Consider the following 12098-nt stretch of genomic DNA (forward strand, 5'->3'; position numbering starts at 1 on the left):
GTCTTGGCACTACACCAGAGCACCAGGAGTTTTCAAAGATCCATGCCAGGGGCTGGGCTATGATGCTCGCCAGCTCCTTGAGTACCCTGTGGTGTTGGCTTTTTCCTGGGCGTCAGTTGTCCCATCTGGTTCAGCAGGGGTCCAGTGTTGCCCTTGCTTTTCCTCTGGCTCCCCACATATCTAAAAAAGGACTTTTTATTGTCATTGACACTCAAAGCTAGTTGGAGTTTAGTTGTAGCCTTGGCTTTCCTGGTTTGCTCCCTGCAGGACTGGACCAGTGCAGAATATTCCTCCTTGGAGATGAATCCCATCCTCCATCCTTTGTAGGCCTTACTTTTTTGCCTCAGGTGGTCGGCTAGATTCCTGGAGAGCCAGGGGGGCTGCTGTGCCCTCTTGCTGCCTTTCCTCCGAGATGGAATCAAATTAGCTTGTTCATTGAGGATCGCTCCCTTGAGGAGCAACCACTCTTCCTGAACTCCCCTCCCCCTGAGGTCGAGGTCCCTTAGGGCCTCACTGACAAGCCTCCTGAGCTTGTCAAAGTCAGCTTTTCTGAAGTCAAGGACTTCCATGTTGTTGACTGACTTTCCAGCTTTACGGTGGATGGTGAAGGTGATCAACTCGTGGTCGCTGTCACCCAGCTTCCTGTCAATCACTAGGTTGCCGATTAGGTAATCTCCAGTAGCCAGTACCAAGTTGAGCAGTGCTTTACCTCTCATTGGCCCATAGACTTTTTGAGTTAGGTAGAGGTCATCCACGCATGATAGGAAGCTTTGTAACCGCTCGGATTTTGCTGAGTGATCCTCCCACAAGATGTCCGGGTAATTGGAGTCACCCATGACAACCATGGTCCTGGAGTATGTGGCCTCAGCCAGTTCCCAGCCAAACTCCTGGTCAAGCTCTTGACTTGGGGTGGGAGGTCTGTAGTAGACTGCCACCGTTGTGTCCCCTGTGCCATTTTCCCCATGGATTTTAACCCAGAGGGTCTCCAGTCGTTCACCCTGGTCGCCACCATCAGCTTGCAGGGACGTGTAGCTTTCCTTAACATAGAGAGCTACACCCCCACCCCTTTTATCTACTCGATCTCTCCAGTACAGGGTATAGCCATCTATACCCGTGGTCCAGTCATGGGTGGAGTCCCCCCAAGTCTCTGTTATCCCTATGACGTCATAATTATTTGCATTAAGCAGGAGGACGAGTTCCTCCTGCTTATTCCCCAAGTTCCTGGCATTTGTGTACAGGCAGGCAAGTGTCTCCTTGGGGGCTCTTGCCTTGCCCACAGATTGTACCAGGGCGGGGGCGGGCTCCCTTAAGTGCCTTGGCCTGCTGGCTTTACAAGGGTTGCACAGCGGGCCAGCAGTGGCAGTAGTCCCTCTGTTCCCCAGTGGGCTTAAAGCCCAGTGGAGCAGGTCAGCCAGTCTGGCTGAGAAGAGCCTCCTCCTCAGGAGAGAGAGGTGGAGGCCATCTCTTCCCAGCAGCTCACTGCTTCTCTTGCCAAAGAGCGGGCTGTGTCATGGAAGCCAAAGCCTTCCCGATGACACCAGTGCTGCAGTCTTTGGTTAACTTCCTGGATCCTTCTCTGCCTCCTCGGCCTATACCCCAAGACTGGGAGGATCGAAGAGAACATCACCTGTGCCCCCAGACCCTTTAGCCCCGCACAATCCAGGAACAATCCAGGTACACACAGAGAGGCAGAGGTGGTGTTGGGCCCAGTCTAGGGAAGGGGTGGGATGGGCCCTATCTGGGCATACAGGGCTCACTGAAGGTAATGCAGGGCCTGATCCAGGTGCCCAAGACTGGCACAGGGCTTAATCCACAAACCTAGGGTTAACTGAGGCCATGCAGAGCACAATCTGGGGAATGGGGCCAAGTGGAGGCAGTGTAGTGCCTGATCCCAGTGCACAGGGCTGGGGGGAGGCAACACGGGCCTACCCCCGCACACAGGGGCTGATCCAGCATACGAATTAGTGCCACACCACCCATCCTGTCTGCAGGACCAAAAGATTGAGTGCCACTGGTCTATAGTGATTATGAAAAATATGTAACAACATTTGACCACCTTGCTTTTTTGAGTATGATCAGAAAAAGAATGCTAGTCAACCCCTGCATTACAACAGCCTTAGACTTGCAGCAATATTTCTATTAATTTTGGTACTAAAACCCCAGAACTTCTCTCTATTAGATACTACATGATCACATAATCAAAAGGCAATCTCTGCCCCTAAGGGGCTTATGATTCCAGTATAAAACAGAAAAAGAAAGAAAAGAAAACAACCACAGATGAGAGAATACCAGGAAATAGCGAGACAATTCTTGTCTGTAAGAAATATATCTCTGTTTAGCAGTAGTGTAACTGTTAAATGTCATTTGTCAGTCTCAGAAAAGGAAAGCCTTGAAAGAGGATAACTCTTGCATGCATGTTAATGGGATGTTCCCCCCAAGTGCGAAAGGCTGAGTATGAGAATGAATGAAGGTGCTCGCTTGAAGATTCAACAAGTGGGCAATGGAACCAGTGGTCCCAAATGGAGGAAGAGTCTATTGCAAGAATCTCAGTGCTCTTAAACCTTATGATGACAACAGGAGACAGAAAGAGTGGGAGTGGCAGAAACAGCATATCACAGACTGAATCAAGAATCTAGAGCCACCCACCCCACATGGAAACATGTGCCAGAATTGCAACGAAGTCTGTCAATCCCAGTTCGTCCTTGTCACCCATCTTTGGACCAACAGGTAAAACAATCATGGAACACGATCATCTTTGACTGTGAAGGACTGCCAAAGAAGAATAAGATTGGAGTCAGACATCCTGGAATCTGATGGTCAGCAGGATCTGATACCTCCATAGTGAACAGAGAGGGCAAGGCAGAGTTTTGAAAGTGAAGACAAGCGGCTTATGTCAGAGATAGAGATGACTTGATCGAAGTGACAGAGAAGGGAAAAATTATGTGTGCAGCAGTATTCCACATGCTTACAAAGCTAGACTGTATTTGTTTTTCCCTCTGGCCTTGAAAAAACAGAACTAAGATGCAAGATGAGAGCCTGGACCAGAGTTTTAGCTATATAAATAAATAGGAAAAGCTTTATTTTTACAGCTGTCTTCCAGAAAGGATCCATAAGACTTGGATGTAGACAGAAGGACTTGAGAAGTCAGAACTGAAGATGTGATGCTGAGACTGCAGGCCTATTGACAAATAGTATGGTGGTATCCACAGTAATCAGAAGAGATGGCAGGGAGCACTAGGTGGAGGTATAGTGGGGTTATATCCATGTTGTGCTTGAAATGCAGGCTAGACTTATATGAGACTAAAGGTGAATAATTATGAATAAAATCCATATTCAAAAGCTTCACTGCTATGGCACAATATCTCAGACCTCATGTTTTAAGAACAATTAAACCAAGTTACTACATGAAGCTGGATTTAATTTACAGGTATAGATAGTATTTTCTCACCATTAGCCTTAAGCCCATGTACCAGCATGGTGCTAAATTGTATTATTATTTACATGACCAAGAATTAAAGGCCCTGGCAATGTGGAACTTAACACTTTTTACTGGAAAAAAATGCTAATGATTCTTTCCATTCAGGATTTCTGTTCTTCCCCACTCCCTGTCTCTCTCCAGTGAAGTGATTTATGAGCATGAGAGATTTATGCTGCACCTTCTACAATCTTTATATCTTACTGTAATAACAAAAGTTAGAACTGCACTTTTCTTTTCTCTCTTTTTTTTTTCTTTTTTTTTTTTTTTTTAAATAGTTTAGAACTTTCTTCAGGGGCTGAATTGTTTCTCACGTTTGGTCATGAGCATAAATTAGATTTCTTTTCTGAGGAAATCTGCAATGGGGAAAGACACTCAATACAAATAATTTACTCCTTTCTTCCCCGCCCGGTTCACTTCTTTTCTAAGCCAAAAAAATCTCTTATCATACAACTTGACAGCTGAAGCTGCACACCACAGACTTACTGTGGATTTCAGATCTTACTGAAGCTTAAGAAAATGACCCATAAAACAGTTTAGCAATTTTAAAAGTACTGAACTTTTGAAGCTAGCATCAGAACACATGCTGACAGTTCTAAGTGACTGGACCTTTTCCAGCCAAGGAATTCAAGGTCAGAACAGCTAACTAGCCCAAGCTGTAACAGATTATCCTTCAGCAAAATATCATGACAATTAAAATATACTAGAATCCCAAGGTGAAAGCATGACTCCAGGGAATACCCTATATTAAGTATATAATACTCTTTAAATCGTGGCAAGGTTGCAAAAAAGTTTGACCTACCTATAGTTAGCAAACTACGCAGGAAAATCATATGAAAATTTAAAGTAGTTGGAATAACTAATCCAGCTGCAAAACAAGTATTTGCCACATGAAAAACCAGATGATGAATCTCTTTCCAGTTTTCACATGCAGTGTCATTGAAAGGCACAAGGGTGGCATTTTTGAAGTCTGGAATAACACCTAATGGGGTAACAGTGAGTGGAATAATTTCTGTAGAATTCATCTTGAAGGCTCCCGGAGAACTACCAAAAAAAAAAAAAAAAGTGTTAAGAGTAATAAACCTTTACAAAGCTTAAGAAATACACATTTTCATGAACATGACTTGGAGGTATTTTTGTATGCATATCTCCTACTAATTAAAGCACATGCAACTAAGTTCTTCAATTAACAAGACAATAAAACATTTTTTTTTTTAAAGTGAAGACTAGGAATTTATATATAGGCATATATTTCAATACTTGGATCACCTGCACACCCCGTGCATCATCATTAGTGTCCTGGGGATTTTCTTATCACTCCATAAAAGTGTACAGGGGTATTACCCATTCAGTATACCTAGCACAATAGAAACCAGAACAAAAACTTATAGTTCTAGGGCCAGCATCATGTCTTACTCCTACTTTTATGTCAACTGGAAATAAATATGGATCAAAAGCAGTATGTTGTCACAAGTTATAAACAAAAAAATAAAACTATGTCTTTTTTTCCTCTTTTATGTATAAAGGTAGCCTGACTGTAATGTTTTCCTTCTTGAAAGGACTAAGTACCAGTGAGTACATCTACACATGAAATTAACACAAAGTAATAAACTCTGGAGCTTTGTTTTGAGCCAGAGTAAATTACTCCCAGATGCAGCATCTACATATGTGCCTGGGACAGCACCATTTGAGCTGGGGTACAGCAGGCCCAGTCAGGGGCACTGGGGATGATGGGGGTGATCCCCAGGCTTCAGAGTCTAGCAGCAGAGGGGCTGGCTGGGGCATGAGGGCATTGAAAGTGCAGAGCTGTGTGGCTAGGCAGCAGGGAGGGGTTTGGCCCCTTGGTGGCTGGGCTGACCAGGTACAATTTACACCCATGGTCAGCATCTACACCTGCATTTAGTCGCAGTAAATTATCCAGGCATAAGATAGTACTGTCCATGATGCTACTATCTTACTAGGGTGTAAATTAGTTTACTGTGTCATATGTGTAGATGGGATGCTTTACTTCACAGCTAATTAGTCTACTCCATAGTAAAACACATGTATAGAAACAGCCAGTCAATCTTAACTTAAAACCAACAAGTTTGATCTTCTCTAGAGGCCTCAGGTTCTGCAAGCATATTTTTATTACATGAAAGTTCTCAAAAAAAGAATTTGTTTCTCATTAGTTGATCAGATATTAGTTGCCAATCTCTCTGAAACTAACTTTCCTATCATTCCTAGAATCTTTTAATGAAAATTGGGTGAAAAATAGGTAACAAACTGAATTTTCAAAGTAAAAAAGTATATATTTTTAAAGACTTTCTGCATACTTCTAAGCAACAAAAATTGCATCTATATCAAATCTTTTTCCAAAACACAGTTAAGCAATTCAAATTATATAGTTATTAAAACAAGAAACTGGGATTTTTCTTAGCAATGATACCTAGAGAAGACAAGCTTTCCTCATTAGGATCATAAATTAGTGTTAGAGCAGCTTTGATAGAACTTTTTCACAAACAAAATTAAAATTCCAGTTAAACATCTTAATGTTTAAAATTTATATTAAAAAAGCCAAAAACTTCTTTCCAGAAAGGTTTGTAGGACCCCATCTGGCTCCAGCATAAAACAGAGTTCTGCTTTATTCCTATTAATGACTTGCATGCACGTATCAGGGTGGGAACAGGCTCCTTCTTTTTTATTAAATGTATAACATTCCTACAAATTCTGAATGGACGTTTTATCTCTGACACTCTTTACTAAGGACTAGAGGGATCAGCACCGATACAAGGAAAATTGAAATTACCGACAATCAGCTTTTTTTGGCTGGTGTAGCCAATACTGTCACCAATAAAAGCTGTGTGCACATGCATAGCTGCAGCATACACGTAGTAAAGAATGCAGCCTGGCAGCTTGAAAAGCAGTGTCTGGCTGGTATGTCTGTTCAGGGGAGAAAGCATAGGAGTGGGAAGGAGCCCGGGGGTGGGGGTAACAAATCGAGGACCCCCATGGTGAAGGAGGGAATGAGGCTGGGGCAAATTCTGCCCAGCTGGAGCAGGGTGGGGTGCAAGATGGAGCCATGGGCAGCTTGTCCAGTGGGGTATGGGAAAGGGGGGCAACTCCCCACCATTGTGTGACCCCCCCAGGAGAGGCATGGGCTCATGTGCCTCCCAGATTTGTGCACAGGGTGAGGGCAGGCTGCCCGCTGTGGGCTCAGGGCCATGGACTGTGCTGGCCTCTTTCTTGGGGGGGGGGGGGGGGCGGGGCTGAGAGGGACTACAGACAAAAATGTGCGTTTGGACTGAATTTCAGTTTAAGAACATTCAGAACACTGATCCATTCAACATTTCTTGCAGACTTGGATATAGTGGGCGTGTCTACATGTGCAATTAATGCAGACATATAGCCTCCGGACCCTGTGGCTCCAGAGTTTTTTGTTCCTGGGCATGCCATTTGAACATGCACCCGAAAGCAAAAAGCTCCAGAGTATATTGCTCCAAAGTTTATTTGTGGGCAGCACATCGAGCCTGGTCAGAGCAGCCAGAGCTGACAGCACCCCTCGACTATTCTGACTGGGTTCAATGTACTGCGAAGGGGCTGGCTGGAGCGCAAGAGTGCTTCAGCATGGAGCTAGTTGGCAGAGTCCCTGCACTGAAGCACCCTCATGCTTCAGCCAGTTGCTAGTGTCTATATGTGCACTGCTAACCACAAAGACTCCAAAGCATACCACTACTTGTGCATGTGTCTACATGTGCAATTAATGCACCTGAATGTTATTATGCAGTAAATTCAGGTACAGTACACTTCTGCCAGAAGCATGTCTATATGTGTGCCACCAGGCACAGATTTACACCCAACAGGAGCAGTCAGGTCCCGGGCTGCTCCTGCCCTGCTCTGCCCCCCTGCAGTAGCCAGGAAGAACTCCAGGCTCTAGGTGCAGCTGCCCAGGTGCCAGACCCAGGCTGGAAGGGGCAGGGAGACAACCTCAGGCTGGCAAAGGGCTCCCCATCCTAGTAAGGCACTAACCCTCCTCTTCCACAGGGCTTGGCCCAGCAAGATTCACATGCAGAGCTGGCCCAGCTGTTGCCAGCTCCTGCTCAGGGGCTGCATGACAGGGGGCAAGCAGAAGGCGCCAGGGGACCAGGCTCAGGAGCCAAGGCAGGGGTCCTGGCCAGTGCAGGCAGTGCTGCACTTTCTCCCAAGGCCACTGGGGGTCTTGGCACTGGACTATGGATGGCTACCAGGGAGGGCTGGGGCTGGGTGCTGGGCTGCACAAAGCTGACTGCCAGGGCCAGAATGGTGTCAAGGACCCAATGGTCCTCCTCTGTCACCTCCACCACTCAGGCCCCCATGGGGCCCTGCTGGTCCTGGACCTCAACCAGTCTCTCTAGGAGGGCAATGTGCCTCTCAAGGGAGAGGCATGCCTGGTCCCTCTTCCACCCCCTCACTGGGTTCTGGACTCTGCCCCAAGACGAGCACATGAACCACTGTTGTGACCAGACAGTCCAGCAACAGGGTCTGGTCCTGGGTCCAGCACTGGCAGAGGTGGTGTATGCAGAAGGTGCTGGCCAATGATGGCAGCATTTTCACAGCTGCATCTCCACCAGTAGGTGGTGGTTCTACCCTGCAAGCAGCTGCTGGACCTGCAGAACAAGGACAGAGAGGCTCTTTGTGAGCATTTGCAACATTTCAGAGATAACATGCACTGTATGGAGATGCTGTGCACCTCCTGGCCTCAGTTCAGGGGGTGGTGTGCACAGGTGCCCAGAGACCATGGTAAGTTGGCTGGGCAGGCCCTTCTTAAGGTGGGCTACTGGCTAAGCCCTCCATCCCCTCTCCTACAGCTGGGGCAGGTGGGCCACTTGCTACAGGCAGCCTGCCTTCCCCGTCCCCTACCCAGGACAGGCCAGAGCTGGCTTCTGCTGGCAGATGCCAGGTCGGGTCTGAAACAAATCCCTCCCTCTCCTCCCTGCAAGTCAGGCAGTTTGCTCCTGTGCTGCTGGGGGTGATGCCTCCTTCTCCCCCCAGCAGCCCTCTCCAGATAGGTGCCTTGGGCCAGGGCCCCCACCATGCATAGCCTGAGCCCCAAGTGTGCTCCTGGTCAGAATCACCTGGGCGTACCACAAGCTGTTTGAATGCAGAGAGGTACCCGACCCACTACGCCCTGCTGCTGCTGATTGCCATGGTGCCCCAGGCACAGCTGAGAACCTGATGTGGGGCTCTGAGCTTCGACTGCATCTCAGGCAAGCCCACATTTCCCTGCAATGTGCGCTGCTGCCTGGAGGGGTTTCTCTGCCTACGCTTGACCCCCATGGATGAGGAAATTACTGCTGCCATTAATAAATTTATCTGCACGCAACAGGCCCCTGGTTGCCTAGCTGGGAGGCTGCTCTCCATTCAATAAAGTCCTGAACTGGTCTCTTGCCTCTCTACACATTGGGTTGGGGGTACTCTGACAGGCAGGGAGGAAGCTTAGCTAGCAAGGGTTGGGAGGTGAATGTGAGGGCCTCCACTCACCCAGGGGCTCACCCTGGCTCCAGGCATGCAGCTTGGAGGTAGGCAGATGAGCTGAAAGGGGCATGGGTTGCCGTGGCACTCCCTTTCTCCTCCCCAGCCCTTCCCTCTATGCGGAGCATACCAGACAGGTGTGGCAGGCAATCCCAGCAGTCAGACTCAGTCCCTGGCTGCAGTGACACGGGCCAGCCACCTGCAGTGTCCTGGGACACAGAGGCCTGGTGTCTGGCTGCCTGAGCAATGGATCTCTCTGGGGAGGAGCTGGAGCTGCTCACTGCTGGGGCTTCCTGACTTAGGATGTGCTGCTGCAGTTGGCAGGGCAAGCGGTGGCCTGGGTTGCCAGGTGGGGCCGTGGCCAGGGAGCACACCAGGACCTGGTGCTGGTGCCCCAAGGGCCCCCCCGCAGTGAGTCCTTCTCCTTGCTGAGCCATGATGCAGGTTCCAGCAGGCAGGGCTTGCCAGGGTCCCTCAGGTTCTTGTTTAGTTGCCATATGAAGGGCATGGACCCGCAGGCAGCTCCGGAGTGATAACTGTGGTCCATCGCTTGGACCCACTGGGCCCACAGGTCCTTGATCTTCATATAGCACTGGGGGCCACACTCCCGCATGAGGTCTGACATGGCCCTTGTTATAGGAGATTACAGTAAACTCCCATTTCATTCGGGCACTTTCCTGCCATGCCTTTGATGGGAGATAAAAATAAAGATTAACCACGAATGACGTTAAATTGCTGTCTTCATAGTGCCTCGACCCTGATGTACATCAACCTTCTTTCACTTATAGTAAATTTGTATCTAAAGATAATTGCATGAAAGCACATTCGTGATACAGTCTATATCCGTCTTTAAATCTGGTGATGAGCGGCTCTCAGCCAAAACTCACATGTTAACTGCTCTCCTCTCCACAGAGCTGCTGCATCCTGTCTTCCAACTCCTCAGAGTCACAACCATGTGTTCTAGTGAGCATACAGGCAAGCACCCACCTCTACCGCAGGTCCCCTGCTTGCTCTGGTGATGCTCTCCTCACTCTGTGCCTCCACACAGGGAGATCTGCTGTGAGAACAAGAAGCTCTCATATGCACTTCCCCTTCCAGGGGTCTGGTTACCTTCCAGGCAACTGTTTTTATCCCATTTCTCAGTCACCGGTTGGGACAAACCTCTAGCTGTTTGCAGGTGTGTTTGGTCATCTGGCAAGACACTTGATGTCATTCTTCTGCCCCCACGCCTCCGCTTTTGGCGTAGACTTCTCTTTTTCATTTACTCAAATAACAGGCTTTAATAGCACCCTGTTACAGCCCTCATGGCACACAGACGTGTGCATTTGCCCTTGTGGCCCAGACATGCTGCTGCTGGACCTCTGTGTCACCAGATTGTAATGAGGTCCATGGACTCCTGCTCCATCCAGTTGGGGCCCCGGGGCACTGTGTTTGGTGTTGGGGAGGTTGCCATGGCAGCTGCTGCCAGGGGCCTCGGGGGATCAGGCTGGGGCTCTGGGTGCTGGCATCATCTGGGGTGGGGCATGGTGCCCAGGAGACGGACTCTGCCTATGTGGTGTCCTGGGGGGCAGAGCCAGAGCATGCAAGGCTGCAGGGCCTAGCACATACCCATACTGGCAAGTCACGGAGGCAGCTGCTGCTGGCGCCAGGCTGCTCCCTGGGGCTTGTGCCAGCAGCTGAGCTGCGGTCTGCAGGACTGCTGTGGCCCGCACATGCCCACACTGGTTGGGCACAGTGCCCAGGGGCAAGCAGCAGCTGGCACAGGCCCCAGAGATCAGGCCACGGGTCCGGGAGCTAACTTGAGACAGCTGGAGAAACTGCCAGCTATGTGGCTTTGCCACAACTCCTGCTGGTGCAGTTGACTGGGTGCAGTTTGCACCCGACATCAGTGTTTACACACGTGCTACTGAGTATTAGTTTATGTGCCATTTGTCTAGCCCCTGCGTGTTGGTACCAGCGCAGTACTAATTAATGCACAGTAAATGCCATGGACATACAGACGGTGACACTTCATTGTGCATTAGATTAGCCTAGCGCGCAGTAAAGCGTCTTGTGTAGACGCACCCAGAACGTACAAGTATTAGCCTGCTCCAGAGCTTGTAAGTTTTGTGAACTCTAATAGAAGCACATATGTAGACATGTTTATTGCAGGTGACATTTACTGCAGAGTTAATTAGGCAGCTCCACAGTAAAATCCTTGTGTAGATGTGCCCAGTTACCAGTTATTTACCTCTTTGTAGCAGGTTGATCTGTTTTTTCCAACTGGGGCTATCAGCCATGGGTGGTGGGGGAGCTCAGGTTCCAGTGATTAGCTGGCAGCTAAAAGCCCAAGCAGAGAGAAAGCAAGGAGCAGTTTATAGCCAGGAGGTAGACTGAAACCCAGATGCTGACTTCTCAGAAGGGCTAGAGTTATGGTTTCTTTCTGACACCCACAAAAAGGTTGATAAGCTTTGTTCATTTGTTTGTATCAATGGTTATACTTAGTGTTATAGGCTATTGTTTAGATTGGCTGAGGAGTCCTTAAAGGGACAACATTTGCCTGCACAAGAGCAGGCACCCCAACCTGCTTACACTCTTTATTTTGGGGTACTAATTAGACTTGAAATCATTCTTTTTAATCTTCAGCTGTACTCCCTATTAAGATACTTGGAACTGCTCCCATCAGTTTATATACACTTTATTTATACAAGTTTCCCTCATTTTATGCACGTTTTGTATATGTGAATTCACTCTTATGCAGTGACACTTTTTATACCCAAAATTTGTTATATGGAGGTAAATTCACTCTTATATGACAAGCATAGGCATGCTCCCCTCTCCTCCAAGCAGGTAAGTCTGTGGGAGGAGGGGAAAGGGCCGTGGGGGCAGGGTCCCACTCACCCCAGCCCCTGCTGCAGTGGCCCTGGGAGCAGCCAATGCCAGCTGCCTGCAGCTGCTGGGCTGCAGCACGCCCCAAACCTCCTGGGGCTCTGCTTGTCTTCACTCACCCCAGCCCCTGGGCTGTGCCATGCCATGGTGGAGGCAGCTAGTATCATAGATTCATAGATTCATAGATTCATAGATGCTAGGGTCGGAAGGGACCTCAATAGATCATCGAGTCCGACCCCCTGCATAAGCAGGAAAGAGTGCTGGG

At 48.5% G+C, this 12098-nt stretch overlaps 1 protein-coding gene and 1 pseudogene across 3 annotated transcripts in view; both read right to left on the reverse strand.

Moving 5' to 3' along the window:
- BVES (blood vessel epicardial substance) overlaps positions 1-12098 on the reverse strand; it is an 80922-nt gene that overhangs the window by 35885 nt on the left and 32939 nt on the right. The window contains exon 6 of one of the 3 annotated variants that reach the window (XM_019537819.1): positions 4278-4508. In XM_019537819.1, coding sequence (XP_019393364.1) covers positions 4278-4508 — 231 coding nt within the window. Of the gene's footprint in view, positions 1-4277; positions 4646-12098 lie in introns of those variants that run through there. The other 2 variants (XM_019537817.1, XM_019537816.1) reach the window with 2 other exon arrangements.
- Positions 8467-10067, reverse strand: LOC109311902 (annotated as a pseudogene).

Source organism: Crocodylus porosus, unplaced genomic scaffold (genome assembly GCF_001723895.1).
Source record: "Crocodylus porosus isolate Cpor-Errol unplaced genomic scaffold, CroPor_comp1, whole genome shotgun sequence".
NCBI classification, from domain to species: domain Eukaryota; kingdom Metazoa; phylum Chordata; order Crocodylia; family Crocodylidae; genus Crocodylus; species Crocodylus porosus.